This window comes from Rissa tridactyla, chromosome Z, assembly GCF_028500815.1.
Source record: "Rissa tridactyla isolate bRisTri1 chromosome Z, bRisTri1.patW.cur.20221130, whole genome shotgun sequence".
Classification (NCBI taxonomy): domain Eukaryota; kingdom Metazoa; phylum Chordata; class Aves; order Charadriiformes; family Laridae; genus Rissa; species Rissa tridactyla.
In genome coordinates this window covers 24,282,023-24,302,835 of record NC_071497.1, presented here as the reverse complement: position 1 = coordinate 24,302,835, position 20,813 = coordinate 24,282,023, and the positions used below count along the sequence as shown (strand labels likewise).

Here is a 20,813-nt window from a genome sequence, read left to right as displayed (position 1 = left end):
GAAGCTATCTGAAGCAGAGTCAGCACCATGGGGGGATGAGGAGGGACAAGGTGAGACCAGGCTTTCCTGAACTGGGATGTATTATGCCAGTTCTTTTGGGAATGGTGGCCAGTTTCAAAGGACATGACCTCCAAAAATGGTGTGTATTCCCAGTTTTTGCTTGAGCAAAGAGTAGGTCTGTGCAACACTCGTGAGCTGTAGGTAACCAGTTTGGAAATACCACCTTGTGCTCCCTTACCAGGGAGCCTGGGAGCGTGGGAGCGTGCCAGGAGTGAGTGTTGCCATGTTTGTCAGGCCAGTGTTCATCGTGGGTTTCAGGAGCCAGATTTCCACGAACTGATGTCAAGGAATGTAATATAAAATTCAAGGAAAGCCTTGCATCTCGGGGTGATGGTATCTTACTTTGCAATTTATCCTAGTTCTTAACTTTCCTGGAAGGGCTCTAAATGTGGTAGTTTAATGCAGCACCCAGTATCCTTGGTTTGAAGGTCAGAGCGGTGTAGGGGCTTCTGAAGTGTTCTCCTAAATGCTGTGATTCTTCATCTTCTGGTTAAGATTATTGCCTTGTTTAAATTAATATCTGATTTACAATGAGTGGCAGTGTTTATAAAAGTATATTTCTGTTTAGATAAATAATAATAGCCATTTAGGTACAAGTGAACCCTAACTGCATTTCTAGAATAAAATATGAACTATTTTTATCCTGCTCTGGCATCAAAACATTCCCTTTTATATTCACTATAACAAACCAAAAATACTTTTATTTTACCTTTTTAAGGCCAGATTGTCATCATCTAAATTGAAATTTGAAGAAGTTTATTCTCAGTGAAAACTAAATGAGATTTCAGTTTTTATGTCTTTTAGAAAATGAGTCATGCAAGTATGACATGTATCGTCATGAAGGCTCTTGCTGTCTGAGTGGTAATTAAGGGTGGCAACACTGTGAAAACACTACTTCTTCTGGCACAACCTCCATGCCCCTGGAAGCCCCCTATCAAAATACTGCTGGGATTTTGTCTTGCAGGGACTGCATACTCTGACCCTTATCCAAGAAATCACTGATGCACAATTTTTTACCCCAACATTGTTCTGTTAATTTTATTGAATTACTCACAGAGTGAAAACCCACAGAGTGAAAACCGAATATATACCTAAAATGCATTTCTGGATCGCTGCTTGTGTGCCCTTAGGCGTCCTATTGTATTGGCTTTGTGCAGTCTTCAGGATAAAATACAAGCTACATTTCTGTCAAGGAAGAGCCAGGAATACTCATTTGTACTGAGAAATTTTGCTTCTGGATTGCAGTCTGAGTAGATTCTTCAAATTGATTGTCATCTCTGGAAATGACAGTTCATTTAATGCATAAATGTTCATTTAATTACATACACAATGTAAAAAAAAAAAATGTTATTTTACAAGGAAGTAAGAACATTAATATTCCTAAACAATCTTAACAGCTGACTTTGGACTTTCCAAGATTGTGGAAGATCAGGTGACCATGAAGACAGTTTGTGGAACTCCAGGTTACTGTGGTACGTTGTTTTATTATTTATAGTGAACTTAGCACTGTACTACACAAGGATGGTAATTTTAATTCCTTTAGTAATTTAGACATTAGGAAATTATATATTTGATGACATTGGGTTAATATTTTTCAGTTGGTGGCCTGTAAGGACACTTTCTACTTGTTTAACTGTGAAAGGTGTGCAGAAAGTTTAGAAACTGTGTTCTGTCTCAGTTGTCCTGTTCTTATATGTTTCAGGTTTTTCCAAAATCACAGCTAGTTCTTGCTTCTCAGTCTTGTACATTTTAATAGAATCATAGAATCATAGAATGGCTTAGGTTGGAAGGGATCTTAAAGATTATCTAGTTCCAACCTCCTTGCATGGTCAGGGGCACCCCCCACTAGACCAGGTAAATAGTGTAAGGCATCAAATTTTAATACAAGAAAGCCACCACTGATACTTCAAATTAAAACAAATTTTCATAGAGTTACATTTAGGTAAAAATATGTTCCCTCATTATCATATGGGAGAGTGAGGTTTTGATAAGCAAGTAAAAAAATACAGTACTGGTAACAGTCCATGAATTATTAGGAATGTGCATTTTTTCTCCATTGCTTTGGGAAGAAAATAAGTGAAGCAGAGAGTGAACAGTACAATTACTGTACACATAACATCTGGCAAACAATGCTATAGCTGTGCTGTATGTCAGATATCAGAAATCCAAAGACGATATAACTAAAACCAACGCCCCAAAAAGTCCAAAATCTGAAAACAGAGTTCAAGCACATAACCTGCCACAGTAGGGAGAAAGCAAGCATACAACTGATCTTGAAAAAAAATAACTGAAAAGATGCTGGGGAGCTCCAGTGGCCATCCCCTCGTGGGTCTGGAGCATTTGGCTCTGCCTGCAGGGTTGCAGCGGGAGCTCATCCTGCTGCAGGAGGGGTCGTGCCCAGCCTGGACGTCCCCTCCACACAGCAGACCTTTCCTCAGCAGCAGCGTCCCCAGGTCGGAGGGGACAACATGGGCCTATAGGATGCTCCATCCCTGTGGAGAGCCTCCAGCCTGCCCGGGGGCGGGTGGTCTGTGGAGCACGGCAGACCCCTGATGGGTTCTGGCTCAGTTACCCTGTGGTGGTGCCAAGCCGTGCGAGGTGGAGCAGCCGGCAGCTGGATGGAGCCTCACAGGCTGCCAGGCAGCTTTCAGCAGGGCATCCCGGGGAACACTGCCAAGATGCCTTACTGACCGAATGCTTCGCTGCCAGAGCAGGTCCAGCTAGCTCATGGACACATGCAGAAGCTCATCTAGACTCCCATAACCAAAAAATGAGACAGAAATCGTGGAATCATAGAATCATCTAGGTTGGAAAAGACCTTTAAGATCATCAAGTCCAACCATCAACCTAACACTGACAAAACAACCACTAAACCATGTCCCTAAGCAGCACGTCTACCTGTCTTTTAAATACCTCCACGGATGATGATTCCACCACTTCCCTGGGCAGCCTGTTCCAACGCTTGATAACCCTTTTGGTGAAGAAATTTTTCCTAATATCCAATCTAAATCTCCCCTGGTATAACTTGAGGCCATTTCCTCTTGTCCTGTCACTTGTTACTTGGGAGAAGAGACCAACTCCCACCTTTCTAAAGCCTCCTTTCAGTAGTTGTAGAGAGCAATAAGGTCTCTCCTCAGCCTCCTTTGTTCCAGACTAAATAACCCCAGTTCCCTCAGCTCCTCGTAGGACTTGTGCTCCAGACCCCTCACCAGCTTTGTTGCCCTTCTCTGGACTTGCTCTAGCACCTCAATGTTTTTCCTGTAGTGAGGTGCCCAGAACTGGACACAGTATTTGAGGTGGGGCCTCAAATTAAGGAGCAAATGAAGGAGCCCCTCCAGCAAAAGAGGATTGCAGCTGCCTGTGCAGACTTCTTGCCCTTCATTGCGAGGCACTTCCACTTCAGCAAACCTGATAATGGCCAGGGATGCTGGTGATCTCTTTTACACCAGGTCAAGCCTGCTGGGCTTCCCATGGTGGATGCTTACCTCCAGCAGCCACTGTGATCTTGTGGAGAAACCTATTTCTGCCATTCTTGCTGAACTCTAGATCCTGAATGGGCTCTTACAAGAGACTGTGAGTTGCTAGCAGTGTGCTTGGTGATAGACATCTCAGGTAGTTTTGGACAGAGCTGAGCCAAGCCACGTGGAAACTAAAGACTCGGCATTTGCTTTTATAACTGTAGAAGCAAAAGAAAGAGGACATTGGAGAAGATCATAAGATTACTCTGTTACCTCATAGCACAGCTGATAATGCAATTCAAGTGAATCTTCATTACCTGGTATGACGTTCTCTGCCAAGCTCACAAACACATGCCAAGTCTGCTTTAAAGTAGCACTGAATCCAGACTGCTTAGTGTCATAAAACCATACTTCATGCATTAGCTATTAATGTTCTGCTTGTCTTCTCTCATGACAGTTTTACTACAAATGCCATAAAACTGTACTTAGTGCTTAGCCCTTTTTATGCCTGTTGTTGTATACTATAAAAATAGGGTTATTCCCATAGAAGAGCCCTCAGCATAGGGATGATTTGGTGCGGAGGGTTGAGGCTGAATGTCTGTGCTGAGAAGAAAGGAGCTTTGTGCCTACAGACATGGACCTGCAATCCTTGCTTTATGGCCTGAGTTAACTGACGATGCAGAATTCCTGGTACTTGGAAAATATTCAAGCATTACGTTTCAGAAGTGGAGGAAACCTAGGAGGAATACAGTTGAAATGCCAAATTAAACTATGAATAATTGATAGCCATAGGCTGCCAACTCCCACATCCTGCCCACCCAGCTATCAGCAGCCTCTCCAGAAAGGACATAGCAGCAAAAACCCATACTGGAGTCTGGATTCTTTGGCATCAAGACATACCAATCTACAGTCCCTGGAACGTGTGAAGTGATGCAGAGGACTGAAAGCGAGAAGATGGTCACAAACAACTTAATTTGCTGAGACATTGTGTTTTCAGTGAACTTAACAAGAAGGGCATACGGGATTTCTGACAGTCGCACATAAAAATAAGCCAGTGCAGAGCAGTGATTCATGGTCAGTCTGTTACAGCCAACATCTAAACTAACACCAACACATCAGTCAAATCCATTCACCAAAAGCAAACTTCTGGAAATATTAATAAGTCATATTTACAAGATGTATAACTGTGTAATTGCAGTCCAGATAGCAAGACAGACCTGTATATACAAATCTCTGGTCTCCTTTGTGGTCATTTTACAATACTGAGGTGGAAGGAGGAGAAAAGCGAAAGAAGGGCAGAAAGTGTCTTCTGCCTTTATCCTGAGCAAGAAGACATCCCAAAAAACATTGCGTTCTCTAGAAGGCGAAGCGTAATGACCATTAAACAGAAAAACTGTCCTATTTGCTTTAGAACCCCACACTGGCATTAACAAACATGGCAGGGAGAACAGTGGTTCCATCTCCATCTCTTCTCTGAGGCCATTGGCCGCTTTTCCTGTATGCTGTCCTGTTAGCTACAGGTTGGCCGGTGTTAAAATCAGATGGGATGTAGTGTCCCTTCTCAAAAACAGCCCCTCACTGTTCATCAGTTTACCAAGCAGAAGAATAAGGAGGCAGAGAAGTCTGTGCTTAGACTGGCAAGCATTTGCCCAGCTGCTAGCAGTACCGGTGGTGTGTAGCAAACCTAGTGATTAATGTCCTTTGCCTTCTATATTAATGCTTTGTAAAAAAGCTTGATGTGTTTCCTGCATGGTGAATCCTCCAGGTAAGTCGAAGAAGTCTGAGCCAGCTGCCCGGCAGCCATTAGAAAGTTGCGTATACTCTGATTAAAATCGTGCTTGGGGGACCCTCGCTCCCTCGGGATGTGGCAGCACATTCCTTGGGAGAGCTAGCTGCCCAACGGAGACCTCCCAGTGGAGGCTGGGAGCAAAACAGGAGCATGCCGGCAGCCTGAATCAGTCCGGAGGGGCAACCAAAGCTTCAGGCTGAGCAGGGAGCTCTCACACATTTAGGGAAGCCCCAGCCCTTCTTGGCCCTGCTGCTCATGGCTGTGAAAGTGTCATGCGGGGAGGGGAAGAGATGGGTACGTGCTGCAGCGGTGGTGCGCGTAGGTGCGGCAGGTCCCCTGGGCACCAGAAATGTGGCAGCCATCCCAAGTGCATCATAGAGCTGGTGGGCTCGGGGGCTGTGCTGCATCCCGTACATCTGATGGGTATTAATACAGATACAAGGGCTGCTGAGAAGGGCTACTCATACGTGGCTTAGCCGTGTCTTTTTAATTATTTTTTTCCAAATTAGTTGGGTATTTTTGTCTGTGTCCGAAAGGCGAGGGGAGGGAAGGGTCTCGCCTCCCCAGTATCAAGCCCTTCCATTTCCTCCTCTGGAGACGTGGCGTTTTCATCCTGCCACCTCAGGAGCTTTGCCGGGGAGTTTTGCCCCGTGGGAGGCAAACCTCCAGGGTGCGTGGAGCTACGAGCTCTGGGGCTGCGGGGCCAGGGTTGCTTGAAGGTAGGCACGTCGCAGTTTGAGTGTGCAACCCTGTGCGTTTTCAGTCACACACAACAGCAAGAGATGACTGTCTGAGGGGTACAGCGGTCTGCTCAGCTTTCCTCGAGGTCTGTCTGTCAGCTGCTTGGGCAGAGGTTAACTCCTCTTTACCGTGTCCCCTGAGACTGCCTGTATTTTCCACCTGCTCTGCGCTATAGCAAAAGCAGCTGCCTGGAATGCTCTTGTCTTTCCTTAAAACAAAATACCAAAAATAAAGCCCAAATAAAGTACCAAGAAAATAAGTAAAACACTGAAGTAGGCGTAGCACCTCCTTTGTCACATTGCAGCTCCAGTGCTGCTGCATCTTCCTGTGCTTCCTTTCACAAACCTAAAAAGCGATTTGAAGCCAAAGTCTGCTTTTTCGTTTTATTCTGGCTGTGCTTGGACACAACTTCTGTTGCTTTATACTCAGTGAAGGGAATCATTTGCCTAATTTGCTTAATTAAAGACTTAAAGGAGCAGGCCCTAACTTTTTAACAGACACTTACGAGTGTGCACGGAGTTTAAACTGACTTTGTGACTGTTACTTCTGCATTCAACTTTCATCTTATTGACCAGTGTTTTATCATTTGCAGCACCAGAGATACTACGGGGATGTGCCTACGGGCCTGAGGTGGACATGTGGTCTCTGGGGATTATTACCTACATCCTGTAAGTGCAGACAGTGCCACGGAGTGGTTCGTTTGTGAGCACCTGCAGGTTTTTATGACATTATGAGCTGTGCCGTTGGAAAACATGAGATCCCAAACTTTAATTATGATATTCCCAATCTTATTTAAGTAAGTCAAATCCTAGAGCATGGCAAAACAGTCAGGTTATATGTGTGATAAATGCAACACTTCTTCCTGAACAGCAGCAAGGTCTGTGCAGAATTGTGCTATTAACGTGAATGAATAGCAGCGAAGTTGCTGAAAGCAAAAATGCAGGCATAGGAGCATCAGAAAGCATCATATGGCTTTTTTCTCAGTCACACAAACTCTGAGGTATACTATGATCCTAAGTAGCTTTTCAGCTCCAGAAGGAGAAGTCAAGGTGCTTGCAGTAGTTTCACAGTGCCTGTGAATATTCCCAAATGCAGCTGCCCCTTCTGTGTCAGTCACAGACAGCACATCAGTCTTGGTGTCTCACAGCATCTCAAGCCAGGGAACTGCCTGGACTCTGTCTGCAAATCAGTCCAATGGGTTAAATGATTCCTGTTGAAGTGTTCCACTTCCTACAGGGTAACCAGAGACACTGTTGACAGCGGGGGTGTGAGTGATGCTGGCCATACATATTTCACACAGTTGAAGTTGCAACTATTGACCAGAATTTTCACACAGTTGTGTTTAAAGGTAGGCACTTGTGCCTGCATCTTAGTATGGCTAGTCCTAATTCAACTGGTAAGCATTGTAATTATTTTTTTGTATCAATGGAATCTTCCAAAGGAAGATTAGTGAGAAGGGAAAATTGTATCTGATGTATTGACACTTCTCTTTATGGGAGAATAAATAACTTCATTTATTCCCTTGGCAACAACAATGCTAAGCTGGCTTGTGTGGTTGTATACGATAGAGGCAGGATGCTTTTTATGGGAAGAAAACGGGATTTTACACGTACACATTAAAGATAAGGAGGACTTTATACATCTGGACCATTTTCTTTCTGCTTCTAGGACTCATTAACTGTGTCCAGCAAGCACAGTGTATAATAATGCAATTATTTTCTGTATGTCTTTTGCAAAGAAAGAATTATATTTTCTAGAGTTTATAGTAAAAGTACAGTCTGATGGAAATACCAGAAAATATTTTTTGTTCTGTAGATACGCTTCAAATAAGTCACAGCTCTCTTTTCGGGTGCCCATAAATAATAGGCCACGATATTCCTATTTACCATTTTGTTATCTGCTCCTTTTAAAATGTGAACCTTTGTCTCAAGGCCTGGTCCAAGTCTGTAGAAGATCAGATGTTGCCTGCCAGGTGATCATTTCTTGTCAGTTCAAGCGGTCCCTGCGAGGCAGGAAGGTGTGAAATTTGCCATCAGGGTTGCCTCTGAAATTGGAGAGGTGCTATGGGCTTGCCTAGTTTTTCAACGATTGAGGGATAGCTGTTGTACTTCAGACTGAGTGCCTTCCTTGCTTGCAAGCAGAACTTGAACACAGAACTTGCTTTCAAGTGTAGGCAAGCTCCAAGCAAGAATGTACAGCAAATTCCTCTTTGAATATATGGAGTGGCATTTGCTATAAGCAGCCTTTCATACCTTCCAGCTGTTCAGGAGATGCTCCCAAGCCACATTAAGCCTCTGCACTGGTGTAACCACAAGCGTGAGAGCTTCTGGTCTGGATGGGACACCACAAGTACAGATACTCCTCTACTTCTTCCTCTGTCCTTCCTCTCCTCCTCCCCTCTTGAAATGCAATTTGACCTACAGGAACAAGCCAGGCAAAAAGGGTGCTAGTCGAATCCACTTGGCCATGTCTTCCATTTAGCTTTAATGATATTCCACATTTAAAACTCTTCTATTGAGTCTAAAGCTTTGTAGAACAACATTTCTGATGGGTTAGAAGCTGAGACCAGAAAGGTACAGGTACAGTAACTAGTCCATTAATCCTGCAGCCTAAAGGATGGTGTTGCATGTCTTCAGTCTCATAGTTTACTAGAGGAAATGCACATATGTACAGTCAAAAAAATGCATTGCTGCATGTGCCTCCAAAATAGAGTGGATGTAAGAGTTAACTACCATGCTACAGAAGATGTGCATAAAACTGTGTGTTCTCACCAATACAAAGTGGACTTACCACATGATTAAGAAAAACTTTGACACATATTTTAATGGAGCTCTTATTCCTGAGGCAAATTATATTAAGACTTATTGATGATAACTGTCATAATTCCAGGGAAGCCACATTTACAGTTTTAACAGCAAAGAGGACCGGTCCTTTTGCATTCCTGCAGCAGGTTAGAAATGCTGCTGCACGTCTGAGATGCAGATAGTGGTCAACAAATAACAGAGGCTTTGCCTGTAGTCAAAATTGCATGGATTTAGTTACAGGTGTTTTTTTCCTAACTTACTTAAAAGGGGACAAAACACTGTCTGGCCATTTCTAATTGATTTTGAAGCTGTTTACACTGATTTTTCTTTGTTTGGTAGGTAATTGATCTGAAATGGATCAGCACAGTAAAATGAAATTTCATAATAAAATGAAATCAAGAGCAGCCATGCTGGGTCTTACCCTGGTTTATCTAATTTGAAATCACACCTCTGGTTTTATTCATCTAATTTGGCATGTAGCGAAATATCTGTCTGCTGAAAAGGAAATTTTTCTTTTTTAGGTAGAAGCGTATCCATAGAAATTGTTAATAAGACAACAATAGGTGACTGTAGTGAGTTACAATGAAAACATTTTCAGGAGTAAATAGAGAATCACTTCGAAGTCTTCCAACACACTCACAGCAAGCGTTAAGCATGGTCTCACTGTATGGCGTCAGTGACCTGGTATGCAGAAGCCAGTTTTGGCTGAACCAGTTAGTGGCCCAACAGCCCTGCTCAGCAAAGGTGCTCCATGGGGATTGGTCCGACCTGAAGCAAGCTCAGAAATGGTGGTGGGAGAAGCAGGCAAATGCGGGGGGAGCAGCAGAGGGACTGTGACCTCTCCCACCTACTGAAGCACATGGTATTTGGAGGCTGGATCCATGTGTTTTTAATTCATCTCTGCCAGACTTGGAAGTCACTAACGTGCCCAGAATGTGCTTACAGTGGAGGTTTTCTCCTCTTCAGTAGTGCGAAGTGATGCAGCTGTTCCACCCGCGGCTACACACCACTCCCCAAACCACATTTCTTCCTTGAACATCTGTCTCCTTTTTCAGGACAGTAAGCACACTGATTGGGTTTAAAAACATAAAACCAAGTTAAAACGTAAGGTTAAATTTTCTAGATTTGTTGCTGACTTCTTTATGGTCTGCTGCTGTTTTCTCGTCATCATCTCGTTGCTTGTTGCATTTTCTGGAGGCAGAGTAGCAGATAGGCTTTCTGTTTAGCACGGAATGCTTATTGGTTGAATAGGAAATTCACTTCAGAACATCTGATTATGTGTGCAGGCATGATTAAAGTGCAATGAAGCAACAAAAAAGGACATTATATAAATGGAAAACACTTCTATGAGTTTGCGTTCCCCAGGGCAGGGTGTGGATCCGTGTTACTCAATATATTCATAAATGCAGTCATTAATGAGATTTCAAAATTCTTGATAACATGTAGGTTACCTAAGTGAAGATGAGGGCTGATTATTAAAACCTGGTGAAGATTTTTACATTTTGTGGATGATATGATGAAAGAATGTACAGTGAGGAACATAACCAAAAAACAGTCCTAATTGGAAATATAAAAACTTCTAACTTCACAGGTGAAATGTGGTTCCTCAGCTAATTCCTATCCCTCAGAAAAGACTTACAGGGATTCAGATAATTGATCTATGAAAATGTTAACTCTGTGCTTGTAAATAATCCAAAAAAAGCAGATCCAGGGTCAGGAATTGTTAGCAAAGAAATGGAGATTAACATAGCAGACATCATTACGCTAATTTGCAACTCCATGGTGTGCCCACACTGAATGGTGTTTGCACCCACTTCAAAAAGGCACACAGCTGGAGGAAACTCACAGAGAGCAGGGATGAGCAAAGGTTTCAGGCTGAGGAATGACTAACAGCGCAAGGGACTTCGGCCTGAGACCAGCAGAGCGAAGAGCTGATAGAAAATATTTATTGGCATGTAGAATTTAAACATTCTTACAGTTACACATTTTTCTCTGCTCTGTAGAATTAGGAGTTTGTAAGTACGTCCAGGTCTGGTTTCCCAAAGTGGTGCACAAGACACAAAGTAAGGAAAGATAATACCAGGAACTGTTTGTAACAACCCAAGACTAATTAATTTTTGATAAATTTATTTCTTTTTTATCCTTGCAGACTTTGTGGCTTTGAACCATTTTATGATGAAAGGGGAGATCAGTACATGTTTAAGAGAATCCTGAACTGTGAATATGACTTTGTGTCCCCCTGGTGGGATGATGTCTCTCTGAATGCCAAGGATTTAGTAAGTAAAGCAAAAATGAGACTGAGGTATCTTTGCTGGTATGTATTTGGCTAGTGTCATTTCCGCCGAGAAAGAGAGTCCATGTTGGTGTGGGGAAAGAATAATTGGTTAAGTGATTGTTCATATGGCTCATTGCTTTTCTTTTTATTATCCCTGGTATATTATGGTCCTGTATAAATATCTCCTGTTAGTCCAGTGCTGTAATTTTGCACTCAGAACCATGGATGTTCAGGTCCTTCTGTGAAATAAGCTGTCACAGTGTTCATGTGTGCTTGCCTTTCATGAGAATTCTGAGGTGTTTCACCATTCCTCTTTACAGGGCAACCACCTTCAGGGGAACATAGAAACAAGCCTTTTATTTTTGTGCAGTGTTCAAGTCTGAACTTTGGAGGAAGAATGTAAAAAGCAGTGAACCCCATGACCCCCCACCCCACTTTTGCTGACGTCCCTTTTCTGTCTGTTTAAGATTTTCTCAGTAGAGGAGTAAGGACTCATTACTTTTAAATACAGTCCATTAGCAAAATGCAAGGGCTGGCGTGCTGTCTATCTGAATTGTTTTCTTTTATTACGAGATAAAGTAAATTGGATCCAGGAGATATTGATCTGAAAATATAGTTATGCTTGTGTTTGATTTTTAGTCAACAATAACTTGCAAGAAGAAAGGACTGCAGAAATTCAAAGTACTTTTTTGTTGTTGTATTAGATGTGGCGTTTTTCCAAGGTCAAAAACATATCATTTACTGCCTTGTGTCATCAAAACCAAGATAAACAGCAGCCCGCAGCAAAGCTGCTGATTTATTGTAGACAGCTTTGGTCCAGACTGGTCCCTGACTTCTTGCTACAGTAAAGATCAGAGTTTCAGGCTTGAACACTGTATAGCAAGTTGTAAATAAGGATGAAGCCCATGGCTCTCAAAACCCATGCTGTGTGCAGTTCTGGGGTGTTCAGTTGAAGTGGTTTGCTGAACTTGACCTCTTCTGTGGACACACAGCCAGTGTTCATCATGATGCCTGTTCTCCTGCACTCACTTCAGGGCACCGTCTTTCTTTACTAGCTCTTTGTAGGGAAATCTGAGAGACCCCTAAAGTGTCTCCCCTCACACTTGGACACACAGCAGTGGTGGATCCCTGTGCTCCACCGTCTGCAGTCAGGAGGGTTGCATAAGTGTGACTCTGCTGAGTACCATTCATGTACTTCTTTACTCCATCTTCACCTTCCTTTTTTTTTTTTTTTTTTAAACACCCCTTGTCCAGAGAAACAGCAAAACCCATGAAATCCAGCTTGACTGGACACACTTTGTGCCCAGCAGTTTGTACCACCTCTACTCCCAGGGGTATCTCTGCAGTGCTTTGTTCCCAGAAATGTCCTACTGTTGTGTTTGGAGAGATGCAGCTCCCCTGGTCTCAGTATCAGAAACAATGGCGTAAACAGCATCAGTTTCAGAGTGGGCTAAGAGAGAAATACTTGTACAATAATTTTTTGTTCATGTGTACATGAGGTTTTACCGTGACTGAAAGAAAAATTTCATTTGTGATATACCTGGCAGTGACTGCATGGTACAAGTCTGCATGAGTCACATATACTAGAATTTAAACTTTCTAATCCAATTTAAACGTTGTTCAAATCCAAAAGTGGGGATACTGCTAAAAGAACTGCCTGGCTGCTGGTAGTTTGAGAATCTCTTACAGTTTATGTGACAATTCAGACATACAACAGCCTATGGTGGATACAGGCCAGGAGCGTTGGTACATACTCTTAAAAATGTCGGTAACCATGGATTATTCTTCTCTCTTCCCTCTTAGTGGTTTTCCAATTCAGATATTATTTATGGAGGACCAGGAAATGCCAGAAACAAAATACATGCAAAGACCTGAATGCAAATTCTTGTTGGTTTCTTAGAATGTGTTTCACTAAGATGTTTCCCAAAAATGCAAAGCTCAGTAAATGTAAATGAAGAATAGGGTTAACATTCCTCTCTATTTCTTCCCTCTGATGCAGGTTAAAAAGTTGATTGTTTTAGACCCCAAGAAACGCCTCACCACTCTACAGGCTTTGCAGCACCCATGGGTCACAGGGAAGGCAGCAAACTTTGCACATATGGACAATGCACAAAAGAAACTTCAAGAATTCAATGCCCGGCGTAAACTTAAGGCAAGTCTCTGTAGATAGTCTCAGTTTTGGCCATGAAAGCATGCAACTAAAGTAGTAGCCTTACAGAAACCTTGGACACTTTTCAGGACAACCTTCCATAGTGGTATGGAAGCTTTTTATTTAAGATGACTGTTGAAGATGAAGAAGTTGAAGCTGATTTAGTTGATGTTTGCAGCCAGACAGATAAAAATGTGTGAGACTAATTGAAAACTCTATCTACACAGACAGAACTGCTGAGAATGTACACAGCTTTCACAAATTCCTTTCCTTCCTTCCTTCCTTCCTTCCTTCCTTCCTTCCTTCCTTCCTTCCTTCCTTCCTTCCTTCCTTCCTTCCTTCCTTCCTTCCCTCCCTCCCTCCCTTCCTCCTTCCTTCTTTGCTTCTGTCCATTGGTCTGTCCTGTACTGCTTGCACATCCGTAGAGTACTGACCAGAAGGAACAAAATTCCAAGTGGTTTCTTCATGAACATCCAGAAATCTGGAAGATATTTAATCTACTATAGCACATTTTGATCTCTAAGTCACGCTCAGTTTCTATACATATCAATACAAAGCAGGAGCTTAAGCCATACCTTTGTATGATCTGGAGTCAGCATTTCAGACGTGTAGGTCCATAAAATGGATGGGTTGAGATTACTAGGCCCAGAACATGCATTTCCAAGTACCTCTGAGAGCAAATGGCAATACCATTCTTTGTCTAGAAGTTAAACGCTGCAAGGCAGGAGTGCAGGTGGGACCTGCGCAGAAAATAACAGTAGGTTTTGAGTCACCAGTATGCTCCTTTACCATCTAGTCTACATATCTACCATAGGAAGAAGCAGGGAAATATTTTTAGCTGCAAATAGCAGCCAGATGGGCATCTAACTGACGTAACATTGGGAAACTTTCTTCTCCCCTAATCCCTTCTTCAGTTGTTAAAGATTTGTGTCTGCTTGGGAGAGACTTCCAGGGATACTTCAGCACAGAAATTATTACCAACAGCTACAGTGAAGCTGCCCTTGTAGCCCTGGGGAATAAGAGTAAAAATCATCTTGTCCAAGAGCTTTACAATGCCCATGCAAAACCAGCTTCACAAACAATGACCCTTAAACTTGTTTTTGCTCATTTTTTTCAGTGTTTTTAGGGAACTGCGACAGAGAATCTCCACAGGGCAAAGGAAAAAGTTTTGTCATTTACAAAAGTCTCAGACTGCGTAGATATAATTCACAGTGACGCTTTGCCCTCGCAGAACTGACTAAACACGTCTGTTAGCATTGTTTTACACATATATATGTATAAAATGAACCATAAATTTTTAGACAATTCCAGTCCAAAAAATAAGAACAAAGTAAAAAAACAGGTAGTGAATACATGCTTTAGTTGTTGTTTCATTAGTAAGAATAATATAAAATTATCCTCTTTCCCAAAATACAAATCCATCAGCAGGCTTTCTTTACATAAAGACATATTTTTATACAGTAACTCTAAAGCTCTCAGTCATGATTTGTTTTTTCATAGATTGTGCTGAAGTTGTTTCATAAATATCCACATGGCTAGTGAGAGTAAATTACATTAAAAGTATCTTTATATGTTATAATATCACTGACTGGCCTGTTCTGTTTGTAATCTATTGTCCAAAGTCCTCTCACCACTAATGTGGATGTCTGATTTTTCCTTTAAGAGGTCTAGACTCTCACTTCCAAAATTATTGCCACTTTTATTGGCTCATGCCTCGTACTTTGACTTCATATTCTATATTAGCTGTTTTTTCATTAGCATCATCCTTTTTCCTTTCCTTTCCTTTCCTTTCCTTTCCTTTCCTTTCCTTTCCTTTCCTTTCCTTTCCTTTCCTTTCCTTTCCTTTCCTTTCCTCTCCTCTCCTCTCCTCTCCTCTCCTCTCCTCTCCTCTCCTCTCCTCTCCTTCATGGCTACCTCTCCAAACCATCCACAAAACTTGCTATACTCCTCATCCCTTCCTGCAGACCTGCTTTTTCCATGATGCCTAAGCAAAAAGCTAGTCAAGTAAAAAAAAGCTACAGAGATTAGTATTTCTTTTCCTCACCTCTGTATGTCTGGTTTTTCAGGCAATAAAACTCTTCAAGGCAAAGGCTAAGATAACCATCTTGATGCATGTCTTCACTTTGTGACATTTTATGTGATACGAGAGCCTATCCCCAATGTGTATTTACGTATATACATAAGAAGTTGCCCGTATGCTCTGCACCATTGTGCGTGGCATATCCAATAGTGCAGTGGTGATAAATATTGTTTCCCTTTGTGAACTTTTCATGGAATAATCAGTGATAATACTGTTATTATTATGACGGAAGATAACTTACTTCTTCTACTAACTTCAACACAGGAGATCTGAAATAGTTTCTAAACTTTATGAAAAAAAAATCTGTTCATGTTGGCCAACTTGTAACCTTGTGAAAGCAGACATTTTAAACCTCAATAAGATATTTCAGGTGGCCGCCTAAATCTGTCCAGGCCCATGCAGGTATCTGAATGTGACATTACCATGAAGACTAAATGCGGTTACGTTCCCTAACAGGATGATGCTAAGGCTGCAGTGCTGACAGACCGTGTCCTTTAAGGAATGTTTGCTTGATCCTCTCTTTCTCAGGCTGCAGTAAAAGCTGTGGTGGCGTCAACTCGCCTCGGCAGCGCCAGCGGTCACAGCACGCACGACAGCAACAAGCCCAGCCATAACCCATCGCCTGTCCATGATGGCAAACCCGAAGAGAAACCCACTCAGGAAGCAGAAGCAGCTCCAGAAGAAATGTCTTAAGTCAACGTGCTTCCTTGTTTCAGCTGAGACCCATCATTTCATACACCAGCTAACTTGTCATTCAGCAAGAGAGATTCGTAAGCTTGGCCTCTCTGGTTCTGCTTTGGGGTGCCAAATGCACTGGCTGGTGATCCTACCTTCAATGCATGTGACTGCTTATGAAAATAGTAAACTGTTCCATAAGGCATGTCATGGAAACAGTGTTATTTGCAGTAATACCGGCAGGTGAAAACATGGGGATAAATAACTACCTACCATAATGCATATGCTTTATATACATCTATCCAGTGTTTCTAGATGGCATTTGAAACAAAATACTATTTAATTTGGTTTTATGGAAGTAGGTGTCTTCTGTATGTCGTGAGTTTCTTTGAACTGATTCCTTCCAGATTCATAGCGCTGCAGCAGACGAAATGGAAGGAAATACCAAGCCAATGCTTTTAAAACTGATGTACGAAATAATGCTTTTTATCTGTAAAACTCAAAAAGTATTTGGGGATTTATATGCAAAAAACATTCCACTACTTCTGGGAAGAAATTGAAATGTTAGTTCAACTAGGCATGAAAATGTACATTCCTCAAGCTTGTGTTGAGAATGCCTTATTCTGACTTCTCCTGTTTATATACAGTATTTTAATGACAACCAAAATCACTCGGATTTCTGCCATTTCATTCTCTAGTAAAGCGTTAGCAAACCAAAATGATAGACTAAAAGAAGGTTAGAGTAGATGCAAATTTTTGAAATACCATTATATTTATTCATTAATTTCTAAACTGTGCAGCTAGAAGATGTTTTTATAGGGCCTAAGGGAATAATCTGCAGTTTTACAAGTTGTAAATGCTTGAAGGAAGCTATTCCACAACTTAATGATTTTGCTCTGGGGAAACACTCTTATACAAGGTCTGGTAGCAAGTAGTGTAATCTAGTTGCTTCCCAGATAGTTTAACCTCATGAGTAACCAGTTTCCACTTGTCACCGTAATTAGTCCAGATGTTCCTAACAAAGGACCCCTCCTGTACAGTGATCCACCAGCACAGATCTTGCATCCACTCAGAGCTCCTGTGTCTTAAGTTAAAAGCTGTGTGCATGGATCAGCTTGCAAAATTAGGATCAGGCGCTTCACCTATCTTGATTTTTTTGTTGAATGTAATCGATAGGAATTGAAAAACTTACATGCATCAGTGTGTCTGACCATTTACATTTGTTTGTTATCACTTTGATAGCACGTGAATTTCGTAATGTTATTGATATATTACAGAAATGGCAAAAAGAACCTGATGTACAATAATGTCGTTTGTGTTTGTTAAACTTTTGAATACTGATAGTTACCTAAGACCCTAATACACTCAACATTCCTCTATTGCTTTAATTGTTTTTATGTTAAGTTAGGCCTTGCACAACTTGCCTTGAAAAAATACATCAGCTACTGAAAAAACAAGTCATTAATAAAATATTCAGTAGCTACATTTCCTGGTTAAATTAAAAGGTAATACAATGTTATTCGTATGGTAGGTTTGATAAATAAAATGTAATCTAGATTAATATAAAAAGGAAGATTAAAGATACTGTCTTTACTAGGTGAGAATGCATGCTAATGAATGTACTGTACTTGAGATTTTTTATCCATTTCTTATAACTCTTTGAACTTGTACAAAAAGGTTTGCTAATTAAGCGTGGCTGAAATTGGAAGTACGTGCATCTGTCCTTTTCCCAGGTGACACTCTTTGAGGTCAGCTGAAACAGCTGGTGGGGGCATGGCAGCTGTGAACAGGCCAACAAGACACTTATTGCAGATTTTCCCTTGAAAACAAGTACAGTTAGACTGACCACTTGGAGAAGGTGACAAGTGCACCCACCTGTCTCACTTTTTACTGTCTCTTTATCTCCTGCAAGGAGACTGCAGGACAAATGCATTTCTCAGCCACAGGTCGCCTCTCCTGGTTATATAGTGGTGAAGCCATCCAAGTTTGGTCGGGGGGAGGTTTGATGGGAGAGGCTGGATTTCTGTAACCTTCCCTCCTTCATTTGGGGTAGTCGCGTCTCATCTGCGGGAGGGGAGCCGGCTGCACAGTCATTGTGCACCTGTGAGTGCTTGAGCAGAAGCACCTTCTTCTGAGGCACACTTTGTTGAGCTGAAAAGTAGTCCCAGATGATTCTTAAAGTTATTCTTTGCTAAATTATACCATAGCATATCATAAATATGAACTGATGCCGTGCAACTGGAGATCTCTCTGTGACCGCACAATCTCAGAGGCAGCTCTGTCTTGCGCATAAAGGCTCTGGGCTTCTGTTCGTTTTGCTTAGTTTTCTTCTATTATGCTTGATATGAAACAATCAGGATGTCTGTGCTAAATGAATTAGCAATACTCAGTAAAGGAGTATGTCTGTCTTATGTCTGACAGTACTACACAGAAGGAAGAGCAGCGCTGGGGTGTATGCATGTAACTGAAGAAAGGAGTGTTACGTGCATCATTTTTCTCTGAAAAATCACGTCCTAATGACATCTGCTGTAATTCAGACTTGGGAGTACAACACCAGTGTCTCTCTGTGGCTGAAAACTATGAACACACCCCAAAACTACTGGAGGTGGACCGGTTCCACATCTGTGGTTATAAACTAAGTAGAAAATTGCTGATGCTCTTTTCTGTTGAAATCCTAAGCTTTAAGTTTTTAAAATCTTCAACATATTAGTAAAATCCTTCAAGTACAAAAGGGGGAACCTTTCCATCTTTTTGAAGCGTTCGAACTTAGCAAAGTTTTTCCTTCAGAGGCAGATTGTAGTATTAGCCAATTAAAATCTAATATTTATGAGCTAGGCTGAGGATCCGATGGCTGTTAAATGGCTAACGATGCCCTGCCTTTGCACAACAACAGGTTTTTTTACAAGTTCTGAAAAACTTACTCCAGCACAGAGCAGATTTCCTGTCATTTCAAGAACTCTTGCTAGCGATTTTGCGGATGACACGGTAGATTGCACTGCGCGAGCCCGGTGCTGGTTTGTTAGCTGAAGTTTGTACTTTGCTTTGTGCAAGCATGCTGTAGAGACGCAGACACGCCGTAACCAAACTTTTGAATGCAAAAGAGCATCCAGGCAAAAGTTTGTGACACAGCGTGTGCTTCAGACGAAGGGCGCTAAGGGCCCTGTCCCTGCGAGCGAGCAGGCTGTCAGGCATGCAGAGAGGAGTGACAAAAACCACCCAGCATCCCCTTTGCAAGGACCTGTTTGACTCGGTGAATAAAGCAAAGTGCTCTCAAAAGCCATGTGGTGCTAGAGCAGTGTAAAAGCGGCAACAAGAAAGTTCTTGGAAGGGGCTCAGATCAGCCGGGAGTCCCAGGCTGGAGGAGGCCGTGGCTCACGGGCAACGGGGCAATCACCAGATAAAGATCCTTCTCCTACAACTCATGCTGCAGGTGAAACACAGCTGGCAGCTGTGGGGCAAGTGAGGACAACACTGCATTTTGTGCAGCCCGGCAGCAGGGAAATGGAAGAAGATGCTGGGAGTTGTCAGCGTCCAACGTAGCAGGTGAACAGCAGTATCTGCTAAGCAGCAAATGCAGGACTCTGGAGAATAAACACCCATTTCCAAATAATGATTGGCAACTGTCCCTCCGCTCCCGCACATCCTGGGGGATGCTGTTACACAAAGCCCTGCAGTGCAGCTCCCAAGGGGTATTTTTTTAAGAGTGGCATATGAAAGTGTAGGGTGGAGGACTCCCAGCAGATGGGTGCACAGCGTCCCGCGTATCGCCTGTTTAACAGAGTGACGGACCCTCACGAGTCTCAGCGCAGTGCCTTGACCCCTGGCTTGTGCAGAGGCCGTGTGTTTCTGCTGGTGAAGAGATCATTTTCGTGTGACTGAGTCCACCTTGTTGCTGCGCAGGTTACGAGTGCATCGCTGATGTAGGCATGGCATTCAAGTAACCAAAAATATCTTCTTATATGGGAGAAAAGCAGGAATGAGGCTGACCAAGCAAGATGCACAGTTAGACATAGAGCACAATGGCAGGGATACAAGCAAGTTCTGGAGATACCAAAGGTAAACAAAGAGAGACAGCTCAGAACATCCTCAAAATTACTATGTAAACCAATGATAACTCAAAGAATGTCCTTTGCTTCCTTTCAGGGTAATTTCTGTTAGAACATACAACCACAATAGTGAGGGTTAATTCCACTTTTGTATGAAGAAATTTAGCTTCCCTGATAAGCCCTGCACAATACCATGCTGCAAGTTGCAACAAAACCCATCAGCTGCATTGTGAAATAACAAGAAAAAGAAATTATAAGGAAGAAAGAGGAGAAAAGTAGGGATAAAATAATTACCTAGTCTAGTTATATCAGGAATGTAAGGATCTTAGTTCCAGAAGATGTATAAACTTTTACTGACAAGACTGTAGATTCTCCACATAAGAAAGATTTTGCTTTGTGTCTGGGAGGTAAAACTTCTGACCAGTGTAATTCAGTGAAGACGGGTGGAGGATCAGTGCAAATATGGAGAGCATCCCTTGACGTGTGAATCCTTTAACTTGTGTAAGGATGGAATGATGTACATGCATATAACTAAAAATCCGTCAAAACCAAAAAAAACCCCCTATGTCGCATGCTCTTCCACCCCTTCAGAGCGGAGCAGAGAATATGAACAGAGTCATGAACTTAGTCATTATTGGAACACTTTCAGATGTTTTGGGGATAGGCGTAGTACAGAAGCAGGAACAGAATGGAATCATCAAAGTGGCCCAATTCTGAACTTACCAATAAAATTATA

The 20,813-nt window shown here is 42.2% G+C and overlaps 1 protein-coding gene across 2 annotated transcripts in view; it reads left to right on the top strand.

Annotated features, from left to right (window-relative positions):
• Positions 1 to 18,058, top strand: part of CAMK4 (calcium/calmodulin dependent protein kinase IV) — a 172,622-nt gene extending 154,564 nt beyond the window's left edge. For both annotated transcript variants that reach the window (XM_054185910.1, XM_054185911.1), the window contains 5 exons: positions 1,458 to 1,532; positions 6,641 to 6,716; positions 11,002 to 11,128; positions 13,127 to 13,279; positions 15,885 to 18,058. In XM_054185910.1, the coding sequence (XP_054041885.1) occupies positions 1,458 to 1,532; positions 6,641 to 6,716; positions 11,002 to 11,128; positions 13,127 to 13,279; positions 15,885 to 16,049 (596 nt within the window). In that variant the 3' untranslated portion in view covers positions 16,050 to 18,058. The remainder of the gene's footprint in view (positions 1 to 1,457; positions 1,533 to 6,640; positions 6,717 to 11,001; positions 11,129 to 13,126; positions 13,280 to 15,884) is intronic.
• The last annotated feature ends 2,755 nt before the right edge of the window (positions 18,059 to 20,813 follow it).